At 45.5% G+C, this 21,299-nt stretch overlaps 1 protein-coding gene across 4 annotated transcripts in view; it reads right to left on the bottom strand.

The window, feature by feature from the left end:
• Window positions 1–21,299, bottom strand: part of arap3 (ArfGAP with RhoGAP domain, ankyrin repeat and PH domain 3) — a 33,132-nt gene that overhangs the window by 2,026 nt on the left and 9,807 nt on the right. The window contains exons 2-33 of one of the 4 annotated variants that reach the window (XM_049028689.1): window positions 19,786–20,853; window positions 17,451–17,491; window positions 16,888–16,961; window positions 16,142–16,215; window positions 15,417–15,749; window positions 14,246–14,315; window positions 13,809–13,929; window positions 13,307–13,491; window positions 12,776–12,882; window positions 12,317–12,516; window positions 12,090–12,175; window positions 10,231–10,413; window positions 9,033–9,150; window positions 8,406–8,531; window positions 7,916–8,069; window positions 7,548–7,650; window positions 7,201–7,399; window positions 7,051–7,114; window positions 6,310–6,473; window positions 5,337–5,549; window positions 4,997–5,102; window positions 4,753–4,900; window positions 4,337–4,405; window positions 3,888–3,962; window positions 3,140–3,257; window positions 2,437–2,565; window positions 2,187–2,323; window positions 1,914–1,996; window positions 1,711–1,746; window positions 1,245–1,308; window positions 1,022–1,159; window positions 803–841 (exon numbers count right to left, since the gene is read on the bottom strand). In XM_049028689.1, the coding sequence (XP_048884646.1) occupies window positions 803–841; window positions 1,022–1,159; window positions 1,245–1,308; window positions 1,711–1,746; window positions 1,914–1,996; window positions 2,187–2,323; window positions 2,437–2,565; window positions 3,140–3,257; window positions 3,888–3,962; window positions 4,337–4,405; window positions 4,753–4,900; window positions 4,997–5,102; window positions 5,337–5,549; window positions 6,310–6,473; window positions 7,051–7,114; window positions 7,201–7,399; window positions 7,548–7,650; window positions 7,916–8,069; window positions 8,406–8,531; window positions 9,033–9,150; window positions 10,231–10,413; window positions 12,090–12,175; window positions 12,317–12,516; window positions 12,776–12,882; window positions 13,307–13,491; window positions 13,809–13,929; window positions 14,246–14,315; window positions 15,417–15,749; window positions 16,142–16,215; window positions 16,888–16,961; window positions 17,451–17,491; window positions 19,786–20,774 (4,746 nt within the window). In that variant the 5' untranslated portion in view covers window positions 20,775–20,853. The remainder of the gene's footprint in view (window positions 1–802; window positions 842–1,021; window positions 1,160–1,244; window positions 1,309–1,710; window positions 1,747–1,913; window positions 1,997–2,186; window positions 2,324–2,436; window positions 2,566–3,139; window positions 3,258–3,887; window positions 3,963–4,336; window positions 4,406–4,752; window positions 4,901–4,996; window positions 5,103–5,336; window positions 5,550–6,309; window positions 6,474–7,050; window positions 7,115–7,200; window positions 7,400–7,547; window positions 7,651–7,915; window positions 8,070–8,405; window positions 8,532–9,032; window positions 9,151–10,230; window positions 10,414–12,089; window positions 12,176–12,316; window positions 12,517–12,775; window positions 12,883–13,306; window positions 13,492–13,808; window positions 13,930–14,245; window positions 14,316–15,416; window positions 15,750–16,141; window positions 16,216–16,887; window positions 16,962–17,450; window positions 17,492–19,785; window positions 20,854–21,299) is intronic. The other 3 variants (XM_049028693.1, XM_049028691.1, XM_049028692.1) reach the window with 3 other exon arrangements.

The raw sequence follows: 21,299 nt of genomic DNA, 5'->3' as shown, positions 1-21,299 counted from the left end.
AGGATTCAGCACCTAAATTCACTGCAGAAGGTAAATCAAAACACGACTGTGATGGAACACAATCCTGCATTTGCTGGGAAATACTGCAGTTCGGAGGAGGAAGAAAGATGATGTCTTTATGACACAAGCATTCAGCCCTAACTACCCTCTGAAGCACGAGACCATTGTTTTAGCTTCACAACCTGCAGCGGGCTGCAGACAAAAGGAAATAAAATGCAGACAATCAGGCAGGAAATACATGGGGGGGCAGGGATGGCTTCATCCAGGATCTATAAGACCTTCCTTAAACCTCCATCTATCCCTCAAGGCGATGGCAGAACAATACAGGTCCACTGTCTACCGTCCACTACTTCCTGGAGTCCATGCAGTCAAGCAACTGCTGTTGTCATGGCAGGAAGCCCAATGGGAGACAATGCTAAATCGGTGAGATGTTATGAGGAGGATGACATTATATATGAAGTTATACAAAAAAAAAGTAAAAGCAAATTAATAAAATGCAAGTTAAACTGTAGTACAATGCATGCAAAGAACAGCAGGCTTAGTACAAACTCCTCAGAGATTAGGGTCATATCTCTGTTCTTCGGCAGAAGAAAATGTCTAGAATTTCATGCATATTCATGCTAATTTCAGCACGACACCCCCTAGGGGCTGGGGGTATCCCAGCCCTGTGGATCTACCCCTTACATGCCGCCAGCTGGATCAGTAATGAACATACTGATGGGATACAAGACTTGGCATATTAATGGCATGCAGAGACAACTGCCCAGAGGGTCATGCTGAAAACAGCAGAAGGCGTACTTACGAAGAACATGGATAGTGTCCTCCTTGCATGTAGCTTTCGCTGCAAAGACACAGGGACAGACGGGCACCAGATGAGCTACGAAAGCAGCCTAAACGTAATGCCCGGGCACCAAGGGAACCGCCAATGGAAAAGCAGAAAGCCGGAGCCCAAAAAGCACTCAGAACCAATGACTGGAGGCTTTTTAGAGCTCTGCTCTGATAGGGACCTGGAGGACATTACCAGAGTCTGATTGGCTGACAGCATGGTGGAGTTGCTTTCATCTCCTCGGATGGGCACCAGGGGCATGGTCCCGAACTTCTGCTTGGAGATGTCGGAGGTGGAGTGGCGTCTAAGCACTGGGGCCTGGAGGTCATCATGCTGCAGGAGACACCGACACGTTAAATAAGGGCCGTGTAGACCTGGAGGCTGATGGCGGATTGGGAAACGCAACAAGGAGGTTTACCTGCGCTTTAAGAAAGTTTAACATCCAGTCCCACAGCTCCGCCTCGCTGGTACAGCATAAGTAGCTGAACACAAAATGGTTCGGGAAACATAACGTGAAAGTGTTTCCTCTCCTGAAGTACCAGGAGCCCATCAACCATCCTGGACAGTATTCCCAGCACGCTCAGCGCCCCGAGGCAAAGCGTGCTCCACCCACCGCTCGACAGAGCTTCATTCTCAGAGAACGACAACTCTCTGTTCACCAGCTACCGAACAGGTGGTGAAGTGGGTCAGCAGACTGAACTCGTGACCCCAGGGTTATAAGTTCAAACCTCAGGAGGGAAACTGCCAGTATCAAATGTTAAACTGAACATTCTTTAAGGGACAGAGTCCATCCTTCTTCGTAAGCCTTTTGTTTTTAAGACTAGAAGGGAAATTTAATTATTTGTACAATTATATCAGGAAAGCACATTTTTCACAATACTTACAGTTGCTGTTTGTCCAATAACACAGTAAATCCCCACCTGGAAAGAAATGCAGCTGTCTATAGGGTATTTGCACATGAATATATACGCCATTAGTATATATCAATCTAAAGTAAAAATGCAAACAAAAAAAAAAAACCTTATTAATTCTGTTAAAATTAACAAGAATTTTTAATTTATTTTAAATATAAAAGTGCAATATTTACTTTGTAGGTGCTTTCAGCTTCTTTCGAATCCCGATGTAAATCTTCAGCGTTTTTAACAACCACTCCTTCTCTGGCTTGTTACTCTTAAATAAGAAAGAAAAACACACGACCAAAAACTCAAAATGGCGGAAATAACCCGACTAATTGTTTGGCATAAATGCACAATCATGCAATGTTACTATAAGAACAGATCATATTTATGATGGTCTTCTTATTGGCTGGTGGTGCCGTGGGAGGTCTCTGATTGGTCGCGCCAGCACATGGGGCCTGTACCTTCTTGTCCTTCAGCAACAGCAGCTTGTGATCTTGGATCTGAAAGGTGCGCTCCTGGAACTTATTGCCCTGCAGGAGTTTGGGCGGCTCCTCCCGACACTTGAGGACCCCGCTCTTCGCGATCTCGCTCTTGTAGGCTGCAGGCGGGACAGAAATGTCACTTCCTGAACCTGACACAACTCACAGAAGCCACAGAAATAGGCCGAGATCTAAGACAATCTCCAGAGTTGAACACTGCAAGTGGACTTACCTGTAAAGATATTAATGGCCTCTCCTCTAGGCACCTTCTTAACCAGCAAGTGGGCAGAGCTGGGATTGGCCATCTTGCACCACTGAAGGGCCTGCTCTAGAACCTTCTCCTTCGGGTGTAGGGGGCGCTCTGGGAAGAGGCAGGACAGCTCGTTCCAGGAAAAGACCAGCTCGTACAACCCAGATTTCCTTCGTCAAAGCTGAAGCACGTATTTATACGTATTGCTACTATTTGTGTAGGATTTTTCATTTAAGAGAAGCATGACCAAACTTTAATGAAAGCCAATACATATGCAGTATGAATGTATTTTAACATGATTGCTAATATACGTTTATACTACATTTATTCATTTATCTGATGCTTTTATCCAAAGTGACCTACAGTTGAGGTAAGGGTTCCAATTTGTGCTCCCTGGGATTTTAACTCACTACGTTTGCACTGTTAGCGCAGGAGATATTACACTACAAATAGAAAACAAAACAAACAAAAACAATACATGCTGCCTGTTTTTAAGGTCGCATTAATTCTTTTAGCTTTCAGTTTTGGAATTGCAATTCCTGGGTCTATCAAAACTGAAACATTGGTATAATTATTTACCGAAACTCGTTTGTTTTGTTGTTGTTTGTTCTGTCCCATAATGAACCAAAATAAAAATGAATGGACAGAATGAAAGAGGAAGCTGATGGAACAGGCGGGTCCCCACCGAGCTCTCCATCCTCTATCGCCTCAAATGTCAGCCACACGTCCTTCTCGCCAGCCGGCACGTTCCTCAGATACAGCACCTGATTGGTCAGCTCTTCCGCACACATTGTTGGGGAAACCTGTGGAGCAAACAAAGGACACTGAAGCGTGTGTTGTGGTACCGGAGTGCCACCATGTGGCTGGATGATAAAAATACCACACAGGCCAAGCGTCATTAACATCCACCTAAATATATTATGGGGTTTGAAAAAAGACTAAATCACAGCACATTATTAATAGTGTGATTAAGGTTTAAGAATCATCTTTGTTTTTCAGCTCCCCCTCTTCCTGCCAAAAATGGTTTCTCCTTATCTAATTTTCAGAATTTTTGGGCAGAATTTTCACACTGAATTTGATAACAAGCTTTTCTCAACTACAGTAATATTTAAATTGAGTCAAATGGGGAAAACACTAAAAGAACGACATTTAGGATAATGAAACACGGCGTGTGAAAAGTTATTCACAGATAATTCTAAATAAGCGGGCCACGGGTCGTCCAGTTTGCCAAATTGTGTTATTGATTTATTGGCGTTACCTTTTACCTAATAATTAGGTTTGGCCAATCTTGTAAAAACTCAGAATATGAGATATGCAGAATGCAATTGCTTTTCTGCAGTGTTCTTTAATTAGTTGAAATAAATAGCCTGCTTTCAGATTATTGGCATTACTAATATCTCAGTGATGATGACGGTGCTCTGGATTCCACTCACTTTGAGAGTGATACAGCAGTCAGGTATCTTCTTTTCAAGGTAAACCTCAATGATTAAATCGCCAGCCTGGGACAGCTGCAGAACCGGAAAAAGAAGGTTAGAACGTCCACAGAGTCAGAGGGAAAACAGAGCCTGACCACTGACACTCATTTCACACCCCTTCTAATATCAGACACGTGCCATGATTATGCCACTGAGCAAAACCCAAAATCAGCAACAAATGAGACGACCAGGACTCAGCAGTTCTTCATGTACACAGTAAACAGTTACACGATGTAATAAAATCCTTGCTCTGAAAGTCCCTTTGGCCGCCGGTAAACATGAATTAAACACAAATACAAATTAAGGTGCTTCAATAAGCCATTAAATACAAGTACACAATTATGACAAATGCGTAATGAAAATATAATGAGTGCAAAGAACTGGATTACTGGGGAGAACGGTATTACCTGAGTGTCCTTCCACGTAGTAATGAGGCTGATCTCTAATTCTATCTGGGTCTGTTGCTCTTCATCAATCTACATTCATAAGCAGACAGGGACTGGGCTTATGACAGGGTCACGTGCGCTCGGTCTTAAAGTTCCATGCTCTGTGCTTTTGACATTTTTTTCTGCTCTGACGAACGAGGTTTAAAATTACCCTGGCAACGATTAACAAACCTATGAGACGATGGAGATATATTTAGTTAAATTCAACATGCTGTCATATAGCACCTGTAACAACGCACTTGCCCCAACGCATTTAAGAGTTTGTTACTATATATGAGTGCAAAACTGTCCATAATACAGGGAGAAAATGAAAAACAGCAGAAGACAGTAGAGGAAAGGAACCAACAGGCCCCTCCCATGTCTGTGGCCATACTCACATCAAAAACATAGAGGTAGTTGTCGATGAGGTCCTCCACGATTTTCACCTCGTGCTCCCCCTTGCCGTCAGTCTGGAAGAGGCTGGGGGCAAACAGCAGCGATAGGTTCTTGGTGCACATCTGATTGAGACCGGCGCACTTCTGAACCCTGGACAAATGAGAGAGAAACTCACAGGTCAAAGGTCAATGATTTGTAAACATGGAACCCGGAGTTGCAATACCACGTGAGGTTAAGGTGACTGACCGATACAGATGACCAATCAGCGCGGCCAGTGTGGTCCTGTTCACCCGGGGCAGGCTGCGAATTACTTCCTTGTACCTGTCCAACCGCTGCGTCTTATTGGATATCTCTACAAAGGATGTATAAAGGAAAAGCGTATCTTCAGCGTGATCCCTGAAGCCACAGCCATCACTTATATACGAGTAAACAGTATACTGTAGGAACTATGTATGAGTTTCAGGTGGCTCAGATCATTGCATAAACCTAACGTGAAACTACAAACCCGCCTTTCATAATGGTTCACATCCAAATTCCTCTGTGATTTGAACTGTTCACTAGGGGGCGCTGAAGGCATGCCACTCACTTGCTGCCTCCTTCCAAAGTGGGTGCAGGTCAGCCATAAAGATGGGGTCGTCCAGTTCCCGGAAGAACCTCTTCAGTACATCCGTGACATCTTCTATGAAGTTGTCCCCTATGCGTAACTTGACGTTGCGAGCGTCCTTGCGGAAATCCTCCATGAGCAGCTTGATTCTGGTCTTGGCTCCATTCTTCCTGTATATCCCCTCATGTCCCAGTCCTGGGGAGCACAGGGCCAAGGCCCAAAATACACATTTAAAAAGCATAATGCATGCATATTTTCACCTTGGAATAGCCAAACAGTGATAAGACTAGAACAGGTAAATCAGAGGAATATTAGAAATTGTCTACTGGGGTGGCGTGTAGCTGTGGGGAGTTTGGACTCTCTGCTTGTGATTGGAAGGTCCCTGGTTCAAATCCGGCAGAGCGCTTTCGCCACTGGGCCCAGTTGCTCCAGGACCGTCTGATCTTACTTTTATTCAAAGTGATGTTCAACTGCAAAAGTATCTGCTAAATGAATAATATAGACGCAGTGTAATCTGAACCATGGAATTGATGACCAGGTGAATTTCTACCCCGAAAAAAATGTTAAGGGTAGCTATGGACCTTGGTTTTGTGTCGCTTATAGAATTTGGCCCTCGGGGAAAACAGCAGAGGACCCCTAATGAAGACATGGAGTCACAAATATAGAGTAAATTTCCAAAACAGGTTTTTGAAAAAAAAATTGTGCATTATGGAAAATTTAGGAAAGTTCCATGTTGGGTTACATGAGGACTGAATAGGTTTTGGTTCCCAAACTAACATATGACAAGGAAACCTGACTTTAGGTCATTGGTCGCTCTCATCTGAGAAACAACAGAATCATGGAGTGAGTGAGTTTCGGAAATCCGCCCTTGCATTGTGAGTGAGGCGGACGGACGAAATGGGTGAGATCTGAGGAAGGCGGGATGGGAGCCTGGCTACAGGTTCCGGCTGCTCACCGTACTGAGTGATGAATGCGACACAGCTGTCCACGATGATGGGGATGTCATTCCGGCTGAGCTGCTGGTCCCGCAGCGTGTTCCCCTTCCCCCCAGCGGCCGTCTGGATGTCTGTGGACCACAGGGAGAAGTCTGTGCGTCCCATACCCTGCAGGTGCAGGGTCCTGTAGACACAGAGGGACACGTCACCCAGGCGGGCGCCAGCGGAAACCCAGCACTCCGGCCCAGGTTAACCATACGGGCATAAACCCAGGGGTACCACGTCTGCAGGGGGGGTGGGCACCACCAAGCAGAACAACCACCCATAACCCTCCCCAGCCCATTCATCAATGTCTTTTAAATTACTGCAATTCAACAGGTAGCAACATTTCTGTATTTTATGAGCCACCAACCAGCTGTATTTCTTTATGACATGATGTCATGCGTCGCCCAGGTGCACTTAATACTCTTCACCCGACCCTAACAATGCTCTTTACAATGGTATGTTACAATGGAATGGGGCGGGATGGTGGAAATTACACCCAGGTTATAAGGCCAGTGTTTAAGCCTCAAAGTGTTAAAAAAGGTGTGTGTGTGTGTGTGTGTGTGTGCATTTAATGTGGTTTTAAAGCTTTGCGTGTGTCATTACAATTAATCATGCACAGAACTACTGACAACATCATACCAGCAGGTGTGACTGACTATTGCTCTGCTTGAGGCAATATTATTAAAAATCTGAATCACGCATAATTAAAAACTGACCTTCCTTTTTCAACCAACACCAGAATTTCTTTCTTCTCATTATTTTCGTTTTGAAATGTCACGCCTGTAAGACGAAAGCAGAACTTAGGAGGAGCCTTAACCCGCAGACACTTCTCCACAAGGTGGCGACAAAGGGAGCAGGGCCCTCACTGAGTTCCTGGAGGTGCTTCAGGTTAATGATGTCCTCAGCGGCGCCGTCACTGCTGGGACAGATGAAGAGGTTGGACTTCTGCAGGATGAAGTAGCCCTCCTTCCACTGCTGGGGGTCCAGCATGGCTTTGTAGCGCAGGATGCCCACCCTCTCGAACTCACGTGCCAGCAAACAGTGACAACTGATGGGGGTGGCAGCCTGAGGAGCAGGTAGATAAAACGTTAGCTCCCACCTCGAAGAAACCGAGCACAGGAACGACGAGGTGGCTAGTGGAAATCGTCTTATGTGACTGAATTTAGGTGACTCTGAAAGAAAGAAAAAAAATTAAAAATTAAAAATCGGTCACCTTCCCAATGGCTCGTGCCCAATTATGAAGAGAATCAGGGGTCTCCAGTCCAAACTGGTAGAGCTTCTCGGAGGACAAACACAGTTCAAATGTATAGCGGAACCTACAGCCAGTGACAAAAAGAATCAAAGACAGACAGATCTTTATTGCCCAAGAATATTAAACACACAAGGAATTTATCTTGCTGGGCGTGTCCTGGTATAACAACATGCAAGACAGGTATGTACACACAGAAAATTTGATATTTTTTTATGCTACAAAAAAAAGACCCAAAAGCACCAATTTAATTCATTCTGAATCTTATTCCATAAAACTGGAAAAAAATCTGTTGAGGTCAAGCAATCAAGCAGTACTTCAGAAGGACCCACCTGTCAATGAAGCCTGTGTTGTTGGACGTGTCTGGCCGGCTGACGCCTAGGCAGACGATGTCCTTGATGTCGATCTTGGCCGAGGGCTCGTGGCACCTCTCTGACTCATAGAAGAGAAGGGCTTTCTCCACTGAGCACCAGTACTTCTGAAAGTCTGTGGACGACATGACGGGAATAGAAAAACTGGAGGCATGGGAGTGAAGATCCCATTTAGCAGAAGAGCCCCAACACTCTAAAATGACATTACTCTGCAGGACCACTGACATGCTGAACAAGAGACATACATCTTCAAAGGCGTGCAATGGTAGCAATTCTAAAGCTGTATTTGGGGTGTTTCCTGGTTTATTTCCCATAATGCAGCTGGTCTTTCTAAATTGTGTTCATGCAAAAGCTCCTGTGAGGCCCTATTGTGTCCGAATCACAGAGAGACGGTCACATTCACTAGACAAACATGTGCCCGGAAGCGGTTTCTCAGCCTCTCCTCGCCTACCTTCTCTCGTCTTGCGGGATAATGTGCTTTTGTTCAAGCAGCCTGTCTTGTAGATGTAGCCAGAGTACAGGACGGGCTGGATGATCTCATCATAAACGCTTTGTGTCCAGTCTACCAGGCTGGAATCTGAGACAAGAGAGACAGAATTCACGGTACAACAGGAAATGTGTATCACTTCTGGTCTCTTACGATGCTACAAACTACAGCAATATGTTTTCACTAAAAATAAATCCCATTGCTCTGCTACCAGCAATATTCACAAGGTGCTGTTTCACATCTTATTGTACTTTATAGCGGTGCTCTCCAATCCACTCCGCGAGGACCCACAGACAGTCTACTTTCTAATTCATACTAATGGGAGTTGGGAGGGAGCAAAAATGTGGAGTCTGGCAGGGAGCAAAAATGTGGACCAACTGTGGGTCCCCAAGTATCGGTTTGGGAAACACAGTATTATAGCATCATATATCTACTTGGACAACCGAGGTTCTGAAGAAGACATTTTAGAAGAAAATTCAAGCTCTATGAATAGGTGCATAAATAAAGACTTACACAGCCACGACAGGCAGTACGCAACTCTACTCCATGTAGTGCGTGGAGTGTCATGGTCCAGAAGTTGAGGGCCCTTACCTGAGGCAGCTTGCAAACGATGGTCCGGTGACAGGCCATTAGTGTTAGCGACAGCCTCACTGAAAATATACGTGACAGTCTTGAGCAGGTTATGCTCAGTCACTGCAGTGCATAGAGCCTGTGGGCGGAACAAAGATCAGCGGTTATGACCACAGACCATCAAGGACACTCACATCCACTCATTTCTGTGGTTTCACTCCATAAAGCTTGCTTACATATGTCACCTTAGCACAGAAGGCAGGGCGAAATCAGCCTTCAAGCTGTAGTGTTTTCGCTCACCTTTATAGACATGTACTATTCTGTTGCTAATAAAAACCTAGAATTTGTATATTTTTTTTCATATTTAAGGGGACAGATTCAGCTCCCGAAATGTCCCCAAAGCCAGCCAGAGTGTAGATATCCATCATCTAGTATGATTCATTTCTGGGGAAGCAGGGTTGTCCATTTGCTCAGACACAATTATATATTTCCTGGTTTTTTTTTTGTTGGTTGTTTCGTTTTTGTAGCAATACCTCCGTTTCTACAAATCTATTTAAAGTCCTTCACAGAAAGTTCTGACACACAGGTCATTTACTCTTTCAGGTTATTCAGAGTTGACTAAGAGCAGCCAGGTTTTACAGAAAGCTAAAATGGGCACAAACTCAACCCAGAGTATGGCTTTTGGACCGGACTGGAAGACCTTTCACCTGAAAAATAAAAGTGTGCGTGTTGGGAAAACTACAACCGAAAGCTCGGCAGAAAAGAAAAAAAAAACGAAAAAAAAACACACTTCACAAACACAGCCTGGACCCCAGGCGAGTTAGTCACAGCCCCCAGAGAGGAAGCTGGAGGGACATTATGTACCACTGAGAGTCATGAAATGCAGCACCACCCCCCAGGTGCCACGTCACCTTCCTGTACCGGGGACAACGGCCCAAGCAGTGTTTGTTTATTCAAGTCAGACCCAATATCCAAACAGACACTCAGGATTTTTAATTTTACACTTTTATCTGTGTAATTTTTCTGAGCAAGGTGCCATTTCTCAGTGGATCGCACTGGACCAAGCACGTTTCGGACCTGGCAGTCCATTCCCAGGCCACCTACGGCCACGCGATAGTCGCCGTTGCACGTCTGTGCTCCTTAAAGCACTTGAGCACATGAAGCTCCTATTCCGATGGTTTGCTCGGTGTGCAACGTCTCGGTGTCTCGTCATGATAACCTTGAGCAGCTCCTCCTGAGTGTTGAAGCTGGGATGTGAGCGGCGGAAGCGTCCCTCGCGGTACTTGAGGATGACGAACTCGCGCCTTTGCTCTGGGCTGGCATCGCGGTCCAGCTCGGCGTCCACGGGAAGGTGGGCCGCCCAGAATTCATTGGCCTGGTCATTACCCAGCATAATGAAGAGCTGTGAACACAGACAAAGCCTGAATTTAATAAGCACAGGGGTAGAAGGACCTGCTTGATTGTTTGTTGTGTTTCACCAGATGGTATCCCGGTGATCAGGAGGTCACCGATTCAAATCCCAACACCGGCAGAGTTATTTCACCATAGGGCCCTTAAGCAACACCCATAACCCTCAATCGCTCCAGGGGCTGTCCGACCCTGCGGTCACAAGAAATGCACGTTGCTTCGGATAAATACAGCGGCCTCCACAACTATCGGCACGACGTCTAAATATTGTAAAAGGGGTTATAAAAAAAATCCACCTTTTGGTGAAGCAGTTTCATGTCACCCTGAGCCTTTCTTTAACATAAATTTATTCCAAGAAAAAAAAAATCCTTCATCAAGAAATAATCATCTTTAACAAAAACACATGTGCTACGATTACTGGCACCCTTGGAAATTATAGTGAACACAATGTAACTGAAGAGTCTTTCCCCTGTAAATTGTACATCTTTGAGTTCAGTGGAGTGAATAGGAACCTTCAAGATGTAATCCATGACTTCCTGGTGACACAGAGCTCAGATTCCCTTAGTCATCTATCAACATGTAAAAGATAAGAGACCATACAAACCTAATGAGAAGTGTGTTGGCCTTCATAAGTCAGGGAATGGATATTAAAAAATAGCTACTTGCCTGAAAATGCCCATTTCTACTGTTAAGGCAATAATAAAGAATGAGACCAAGTAAAATCTCGGACTTACTGCAGAAGAGAGGGCCGAGGACCCTGGATGATCTGGAGAGATTCTCTAAAGAGAAACGGTCTCAGATGCCCTGCTCTGTATTCTCCAACCTTGTAAAATGTTATAGGAGACTCAGTGCTGTTATTCTGGCAAAGGGAGGTTGTACAAAGTATTAAAAGCAGAGCTGCCAATAATCGTGGCACGTGTGTTTTTGTCGAAAGTAATTATATCTTGATGAAGGATTTGTTTTTTTCCTTTCAATAAATTTATTTTAAGGAAAGGTTGGATTTTTCTCATTCTTTTCGGTGTGATATGAAACTACTTCACGAAAAGGTGGATTTTTACTAACCCTTTTTACAAATCTTTAGAAGGGGTGCCGATAATTGTGGAGGGAGCTGTAGATAAATAAAATGCTCCTGGGAGGCTGTGTGTGTGATGCAGTCTTTGAAAATGAGATTAAATCTGTATTTTAGACTAAATTATCATTCCAGGAATCACCCAAATCAAGCACACTTGTCACAGAGACCAGTGTTTCTCAACCCGGTCCGGAGCAAAAACGTGGACCGGCAGTGGGTCCTTGAGGACCGGGCTGGGGAACACTGATACACACACTCAAGGACAAAAAGGGAGTGAGCCCAGTGCCTGCATGCGGGCAGCAGTGCCTCCTACAGGAGTGAACTACAGCATCATCACTAGATACTCTTTTCCAGATAAACCTGTGCCACAATGACTAATATTCGCTCAGAATTACAAGTTACAGAATGCCCGAAATTCTTAATGGGAGACAAGACTTTAACCATAATTTCTAAATCAAAGCCTGGTTATAAGACCTTTAAATGCATTTCGCATGATTCACTCACACAAATTCATTAATGAAACACCCAGAGGGCTATGGTGGGCAGATCTGAGTCTCGCAGAGAGCCAGCTCAGCTCCTCTGAATAATAAAGCACATTTTACCTGCACAATTTCATTGCTCCACACACTTGTGTCCAGTTTCAGGCTCTGTACCTTGGAGACCATAGTGCCAAGGCTTCGGTGCTGCCCTGCAAATGAAACCAACACACAAAAACTGATCATAATAGCTACACCAGGGGCTACCTGTTAGAGAAGTGAATTATGGGAATTCAGCTGGCAAGGTGAAGACTAAGTATGTGGATGGAGGAGACTTTTTGCATTAAGCTTACCCGCACAGTTCTTGCAGATGACCACACAGAGGTTGATGGAGGCCCAGTCAGGGTTGATGGCTTTACAGTCAGCGCACATCTTGTTGGACCGGTTGGACCAGATCTTCTCCGCCACCTCATAATCAGAGAGCGTCTCCGCAATGGACTCCTGCAGGGCTTCCATCCAGTCTCTCTTCTCTCGCTCTGACTCAGCCGTGAAACTGTAGGTTGGGAGAGGAAGGACCATTGCTTCGACACCTCCAGTGTACACTAAGCCCATTGTGTCCCGCCTTGTAGGGTCTCGTTCACAATGCTGCCACACCCTCAACAATACTGAGGACCTCCCCCCACCCTCCTCTGGAATGGTCATTTTCCAGTGGAAGACAGAATTCAGTCTCTACTATGACTTTCAATCACAATGTGTCCCATTGAACTGGTAGAGGATTAGAAAATGGATTCTGACTACATTTCAAATTTTACCTGAAAACTTTGTAGGGAGTTATGAGATCAAAGCTTTTGCCCTTGCCGTCTCTAATCGTAGAGCCTCTGGCTTCTATCAAGGTGATTCCAATTCCATTCTTGAAGCACTGCATGGAGAAACAAAGAGAACCAACTACAATAAATAACATCTGAAGAGAGACTAATACTCAACTGGATACTCTTGTGATTGGCGTGCAGAGGTGGAAATTTCAAGTCCAGAAAGTACAAATCCAGACCGTGATTTAGCTTCAACATATCAGTTGAGCATAAAGAGTCACAGTCACAGAGTACTCCACTGGTTGGTTGAAACAAAACTCTGGTCTGGATTTATATTTTGAATATGGATTGCCATACTCATGTCAAGCGCCTTGGGACGACTGTTGTAAATGGTGCTCTATGAAAATAGGCCGTATTGTACGAATAGACAGACTAAGTCTGAACTACAAATATCTCCCAATGAGGAATGACTTGTCAGCACAGCATTAACCGAGAGGCCGATGGCTGCTCCGGTTGGCCAAGGCGGGTGGTCACCTGCTCGTTCTTGTACAGCCACACTTGCTCCGTGTTGATGGCAGTGTAGACCTTGGACTTGGTGCCTTTGAGCTCCAGGAAGCCACTCTTTTGACAGTGGCTGCCAGGGCCGAAGCGCGGCCGCCCAAACTCCAGCTGGTCCTTGACCCGGCCCTGCAACGTGCTGCACCACTTGTTCTTCAAGGCTAAGGGCAGTGATGGGGTGGGGAAACAGAGAGGAGGGGGACACGGAAATGTTTGGGGGTGGGGGGGGGGGGAGAAGTTGCTTTACGCTCAGCTTGGCCGGGAACAAACTCCCACACCCAGCTATCAAACCACATCCTGTGTTGTAAGGAGTCAGTGGGTCCAGGACCAAAGCAGTGAACTGCCAACTCAACTCAGCTCCATCTCAAATGACTCCTCAGTCTGCATGGAACTACTTTCAGGCAAATGTTACAAGCAAGTCCTTCTGTTTCTACCAAGCCGTGAAGTGGATTTATGTTTGCGTCAGGGAGGTCTTTACCTTCGTTATCGGCTCGGAAGACAAATGTTCTATGGCTCGTAACAACTTCAAATTTGTTATCCTTGGAGGGGCGGGCCATCTGTATGGCGGCCAAAGGAATCACACCTTTCGGGTAAACTTCCTGGGTCGGACAGCCATTTTGAAGGGAAAAAGGTCGTCAACAATGAGAACTGCCGACTATGCAGATTAGATTATCTTCACATCACTGTAACCAAGAAATATACCTCGAGGATCTAAGAGGATTTAATGTTGAATGAGATAAGGCAAGAGGCAACACAGTAAGAGATTAAGTTTCCTTGAGGGACAAGCTTTTATGCTTGGTCTAATGCCCTCATCATCTCTTTAGACAACAGTCCCTCTTGATTTTCACCGGGCCTCTGCCTACAGCTACCGCGTGTGGAAAAACACGGTCACCAACCACCACTGCATCGACTTACCTTCTCGCTGCCAAAGTACATCAGGTTTTTGCCGTCAAACTTCACGTAGCGCTTCTGGAACACGTAGTTTCTGAAACGAGAAATGTCCAAAGTCTACCAGTCAACATGCATCAACAAATCCAACCAGAAAATCAAACCAATACAATCAATGTTAGTACAGAAAACAGAAGTCATCACAGTGAGAAACTTCATTTTGTGTTTTGCTTTATTTTTAAGCCATGTGTTTTTTTTTGTAAAACCCTCAAAATAAATATGGAGTCTTACAACTGGGTTCTCTTCTGACAGACAGGTCAGAATGGACGTATGCTGAAATAGAATAATTAGACTGTCTGAGAATGAGACTGGGAGATGTGAGGCGTGTGTGGCTGGGATGGTCGTGCTGCGATACAGGGCAGTACTTTCCCAGGTCAGCCGTCATATGGAGTACAGCACACACTAGGTAGCATAGCGCTGCTGGGTGTACAGCCATGTAAAATTAATTAATTTTTACATATATTTAAGATTTTTATTTTTTTTTTTTTAAGTCAAATGTGCAAGTTGTCAAACACAACATTGGTAGTAAGTCAGGAAGAGTCTGTATCTACAGCCGCAGAAAAAAAATTAAGAAATCACAATTTTTTGTTTCACTCATTTCTCCACTTATGGGTGTGCATCTGTGAATAATATATATATATTTATTTGCGAAATGCAGCCGGGTCCTTCTCCATTTCTCATTAATGAAGGACTTCTTCCTTTCCTTATGGGACTTTAGTCCTGTTTCCTAGCAGTGCACTTCACACCTGCCCTTAATGGTTCCCATTCCTTTTGAAGGTCACTTGATGTCATCCTACAATTCATGAGAAACTGTCGGATAAATTAAAGGTCATCTATGGCATTAGAACCAACCTGAAGCAACCTGCCACTTAGTGTGACCTTCTGCCAGAAGAACCATGATTAAACCAGGATTTTAAAATGCAGATTTGTTTAAAAATATAGACCGGCCTCAATTTTTTATGTGGCTGTATAAATAATTTGCATGAATACCACAATGTTACATGTCTAAACATGCTTTTACAATGCAAACTACAAGACAACAATATCTCTCGTCTTTACACTTATAGCTCAATAACCCAAAACCCGCCCCACACCCAGAAAGTCCCAGAAAAGAGAGCAAGAAGAGCCCCACACACACCGATTTGGGAAGACAGACACGAAGCACAGACACTTCCGGAGAGGGGAGGACAGGCAGTGGGAGGAGGGGGGCAGCCTGGACGAGTCGTACCCTTGAGGCGAGAGCTTGTCCAGCCAGCCGCTGAGAACGGGGGCGACATGCTCCGACAGAGACGTGTAACTGGCATACGGCGAGATGGCCTGCTCCTCATCTGTGTCGCCAGAGGACAGCCCCAGGGGGGGCAACGAGAGGCAGCGGCCCAAGGGCGGCCCCGGGTCACCCACCGTGCAATAGGCTGGCAACTCGTGCATTACCTGCGACAAGCGACAGGACCATGGCGGGCGGAGTTCCAGCCTGAGGAGAGAGGAACGGTTTGCGTTCAGAGTCCCTTACCATGCACCTACGCAATCACATCAAGCCCCTGCAAGACTAAATAATAACTTAATTACAGGAGACCGTGGGCCTTCTGCTAGTCCAGATTACATACAGATAGATACCTACACATAAACATTCGATTCGACATTTAATAACAAAATGACCTGACAGCACAACCGCAGGGGGAAACCAACATGGCTGTCCGTTGACAGTATGTGAACGGGACACAAAGCTCCCTCCGGAAAGAGTGGAGGAGTCAAAAGCTCACACAAAGGCCTGCTTGTTAACACACGCGTAGGCTTCCCCAAGTCCAGTCATGAGATCAGTGCAATACCAGCTCTTCTCCTTATAGTGGAACGCACTCCACTTACCCAGAATCCTCTCCTTTTGTGTCCTCTTTCATTTTTGGTGCCTGGGTCTCTCCATCACTTTTAGTCCTTATGACCTTTGTGTAACCAAGTGACAAAAAATAAGGAAGTCTGGGTTCTTAGCTGCATGATGCATAGTCCTTCTCTCACACACACACACACACACACACACACACACACACACACACACACACACACACACACACACACACACACACACACACACACACACACACACACACACACACACACCTACCCAGCGCTATCCAGAATTACTAAGGCCGGCCACAAAAGCCAAAATAGCCTTTGGTTGTGGGCAGTAAAATGACAGATTATCAGTCTGTTGGGGAGCAGCACACACCTCAATGACAGACATTTTCAACCAACCCGATGCAACCATGACCTGTCAACTTGTCGTCTAGAGAAATGTCAATAAAGCAATCAAACCAAGTGCAGACCATGGGATGATGCAAGAAATGACCACTGAGATCCTCATCTAAAAAAAAAAAAAAAACACTCTCTGTTCAGAGAGAGAACATACTGTTCAGAGACCGAAATGTAAACTCATGCTATCAGTTACCAGATTCTGAGTTTTTCCCCGTGTCCATTCCCCCCCCCCCCATTCCCTCATTCAAACAAGAATGACGTTATAGGTTCTACTCAAAATGAACCTCGTCATCCACCAACCCACCCCGAAACACTGGCATTCCATATGACAAAGTCCAGCGACACCTTCATGCTAAGCTCACCTTAACATCCTGGAATCGCTGGTTCTGAAACACGGTTTCACAGTAAGGACTAATGGAATCGTCTTCGTCTGACACTAGTTCGGGAACATAAAGCAAACTGGGTTATAATATTCAAAAAAATAATAAAAAGCCACATCAGGGGTGATTGCAGAAATAGACCATTAGGGGAGATGAGCCCCAAGTAGGGCCGTTACATTCAAGATGAAGAAAGCGGAGTTAATAAAATTTGCACGAAATGTGTGCAAAAATAGAAGACAAATGCAATGTGAGCAAGCAAGTAAATAAATAAGCAAATAAAGTAAGATGGGTGGCTCAAGCCCCCCTAAATAGGGTCTAGATTTGTCTACGAGCCAATAAACATGATAAGAAAAAATAATTATAATAATGACAAAGCTACCAGTAACACAACAGCAAGGCTACCAATAAGCTTAACGGCAGGATGACTTGACGTTACAGATTAGAAATGCCATGACATCATAGGGTCACACAGGACGTGAGAACATTTCTCACTCAGATTCCTTTCTTTCTAATCAGCTATTCATAAGAGAGAGGAAAAGACTTACCCAGAATTCTTTTGGGCTGATCTGTAAAGTTGTTCGCACTGCTGCGGAAAAGACAAAAAGAATTTCCAAAGAGCAAACTGAGATCTGAGGAGCCGTTATGTTTCCAGCGACAAGAAAACTTAGTGAATGCCAACAATAAACATTTTTACAAACAAGCAATAGAGTGCCATCAGTTATAATTAATGAGGTGTCCTCATCTACGCTACGGCATCTACTCTAGCTTTCCTCTCATTCAGTTTTGTTGCTGGCTGCTACATTGACTTCCAGTGTTGAATTTCCTTCAAAATGAAATCAAAATTTATTAAAAGCTCACATTCTTCCTTTCATTTCATCTGCGGTTCCCTGACTCAATGTCACAAATTGCATCACAACCAAAAGAATTTTATTAGCTAGCTACTGTATTGCGAGTTACTTCATGGAAGACATCATGGGAGCATGTGAGAAAATCCTGAAGCAATGAAGTCCATAAAGACAGGAATGTCTTTCCACCCACAGAAGTTGTCACCATATAGAAACTACAAGGCATTCTTCCACTTAACACTCAAATAAAGAATCTCATTATCTTACATGAACTGTACTAAACAGAAAGGCATTCGTCAGGTCTGTAGTAATCCAGTGTCACACTACTGCCCCATGCTTGCCACAAAAATATTCATAACTGCCTGCTGCGTTGTTCTTTTAATTAGCTCATCTACCATCTTCCTGCCGTCAGGCTACTTTCAAGCATGAAGCACTGGCAGGCACTGTGTTGAACCACACAGGCTTTGACCGCTACTGGGACTGAGAGCTGGACGAAGGAAGGATGGATCAGGCATACACTATTCCAAACATATTGGCTGCAAGACGCTAATGTTTCCTGTAAACGGAAAGAATCGCACACAGTCACTGCTTCGGCAGGCTGTAAACGAGGGCATTTCCCGGCAGAAGCTGTCGCTGGCATATTACACAAGCCACACAGCGGTTTAGGTCCGTTACACTAGAATGTAGTAAAATGTTTCCCAGACATTGTTTTTCCTGAATTTATGACACCCTGCTGAATCTAACTGCATTTCACTTTGGATCTGACTTGTACAAACGGCAGCCTCCCCCCCTGAGCTTTTTGTCAGCAGTCCTAAAATCGTTTGGCCCAGTAGCCGAATCTCGCTGGAGTATTAAGAGCAGCCCTCTGCACAGCCACGGTCAACACGCAGTGCTAATCTTGTCCCGACAAAGAGGCAAACTGGCCCCCGCTGTTAGACATTAGACATGAAGTGGCCTATTTGGCTTGAGGAGAGGCCAGAACTGGCCATTTTGTCTTGCGGCCAGTATAGAAATGCCAGACCGGGGGTAGCGGGCGTACCGGGTTACATAGCTGCTGAGCAAAGTGCCCACACCCAGTGTTAATGACAACACTGCAGTCTCACTGTTCGTTATTCTGCAAAAAATACATTTGGGCAGCTTGTTATAGTTGCACTGCTACAACTAATTTGATTGGATAGTTTAGACTTTGAGGCCAATAAGCAATCACAGAAAATTGCCACTGGTCTGAAACATTCTTCCCATGGCCAGAAAAAAGCATTACTAACGCAGCTTAGCTAGAGGGCAACGCAGCTCAGCGCAACAGAAAAGCAAATTGCTTTGATGTCAATTCCGAATCCCAGCTTTTTGAGCTTTCCTGAGCCAGGCCACTCCATGCTCTCCGTTGAGGCTGGTTAAACCAGCTTTTTGTCCCCTCAACCTGGATGAAGTCTTGCCCTTTCACTGCCTCTAACTCATAGCCTCTTGAATGCAAAGCTGCCAAAAGATCAGGGAACAGACAAACGGACCCGTAACACAGGAAAACAAAACCAAAGCCAGGTCTTCGGCTATGGAAACGTCAAGCACCAGACACAAAATTAAAAACAGGCCGACAATTTCTATCACACCCTCCAAAATGGTGGGTGGAAAAAACGTATTCCTATTGGATACACTCCCGTTTAAAGCATTTAAGAAGACAGACGTTTGAAGTTTGTTTTCTGAGCGAAAGAAAAGCAAATACATTGGACTTTTCTGTAAGCAATTTCGTTTCTCCTTCATGTCAGTGTGAACAACCCACTGAAAAAAAATAGCTGCTGCTTGGTCTTATGATAATGCTGCTGAAATAAAAGGTTAGGTGTCTGGGCCATCACTGTCTTCAAGGGTTTTCAAAAGCACAAGAATGAAATCCATCATGTTAAATACAGGCGAAGCCAATGAAAACACAGAATGAACGACTCAAGGGATTTATGTGGCAAGTGGTCACTTTCCTGGAACGTAAGCTCCTTAGACATCTTTAGCTTTACCATTTTCTAGTCATCATTGAGAAAAATGAGCTTACCCTTTGCCCTCAGAAGAGCCACCGGAGGAGTCTTGCCTCGGCGGAGGCAGCGGAACGGGACGGTTCCAGAGAACCCCATCCCGGTGCATCGTGGAGCTCGGCGATGCACCACAGTAGATTTCATTGGAGACCATCTCTAAACCACCACTCGAAGACAGCGGGGAGAGGACAGGGCAGTGCGACGGGGGCTCCACACGACACCTGGGTGATCCGGGAGAGCAGGAACGCGGCGGAGTGGGCGGAGGCTCCTGGTCCATCCCTACGGGGGACAAGCGGCCACGAAACGTGGCAGGCGGCACGCCGCGGTTCATCCGCGGAGGGACAGGAGGAAGAAGCCCTCCCGAGTCTGGGGCCGAGGCGCAGTTCAGCAGTGGTCCGTCGAAAGAGCCTCGTTTGTAGCCCGGGCCTGGTCCCTCTGGGGTTGAGGGCTTATCACTGACTGGAGATCCTTCAAGTGTTACAAAGCACAGTGATTCCATGGAGGGTTCCCTGGGAATAAGGGGTTCTGGGCCCGTAGGTGACAGAGGAGACTCCATCTTGAGCTTGGTAAACACAGTCCTGGGCTTGGGAATCGGCTTCAACACCTCATCGCTTGACTCAACATTTGGGCCCAAGAGGGTGGATGGGATATTTGGAACAGAATTGTTACGGAGTAGCTCTGGAGGTGACTGATCACCCGGCACCGGAGACGTTAGTGTCCCCTCCACTGGGGGCGATGCCAGGTGGATGGCTGACTCAGACTGACAGCGGTCCAGCGAGGTCTCCCTCTCCCTCAGCCAGGCTGTCTGCTGGATTTGCTCGGCCAGTTTCAGGATGCGTTTCCTGTGGCCGGTGGCAGTCACTCCCAGCTGGCTCAGAGCTTCATGGTCCAGGTGGATGAAGTCCTTGGCCCAGCAGACTCCGGACTGCCGAAAGCTCTCCAGGTACTTCTCCAGGTGGATATAGGCTAACAGGGCTTCCACATCGGCATTCTCCGTCAGCATAGCCATGGCAACCAAACGCTTCAGGGACAGTAGGCATTCAATGACCAGCTAAGGCCAGGCGGCGGGAAGGATACCGCTCCCTCATCTGAAATTTTGAACAAATGAAGGAAGTGAGCGCTCCAACATGACAAACAGAAATGGCTTTCGCTCCAACGCACAAACATTTCAGGAACAACTCAAGAACATCTTGTCATCATATCATGTGAAAGGATGCTATTTTGTTCCTCTTGTCGCAGATCGATGTAACATAAGACTTAACGCCATACAGAAAAAGTACCAGAAGTCCTTCTGGGGAACCAAAAAAGGGTGGATTTTATGGATGACATCAACGTGACCTTTAGGCGAAAGGGCTCAGGGGCTTCCGACCAGCTCAAAGCGATCCATCAGACAAAGCTGCCCTATTGTTTCATTTAAAGGGACTGGTTTGCGCCCGTTTTTTTAATTACACACTGACTAGTGTCTACAGTGTGACCTAGGAACCTCTGACTGCAGGCAATGTCATTAGAAGTCCATAAATGGCAAGATTCAGAG

This window comes from Brienomyrus brachyistius, chromosome 10 (genome assembly GCF_023856365.1).
Source record: "Brienomyrus brachyistius isolate T26 chromosome 10, BBRACH_0.4, whole genome shotgun sequence".
Lineage (NCBI taxonomy): Eukaryota > Metazoa > Chordata > Actinopteri > Osteoglossiformes > Mormyridae > Brienomyrus > Brienomyrus brachyistius.
The sequence above is the reverse complement of the archived record's forward strand: the minus strand, read 5'-3'. Positions and strand labels throughout refer to the sequence as shown.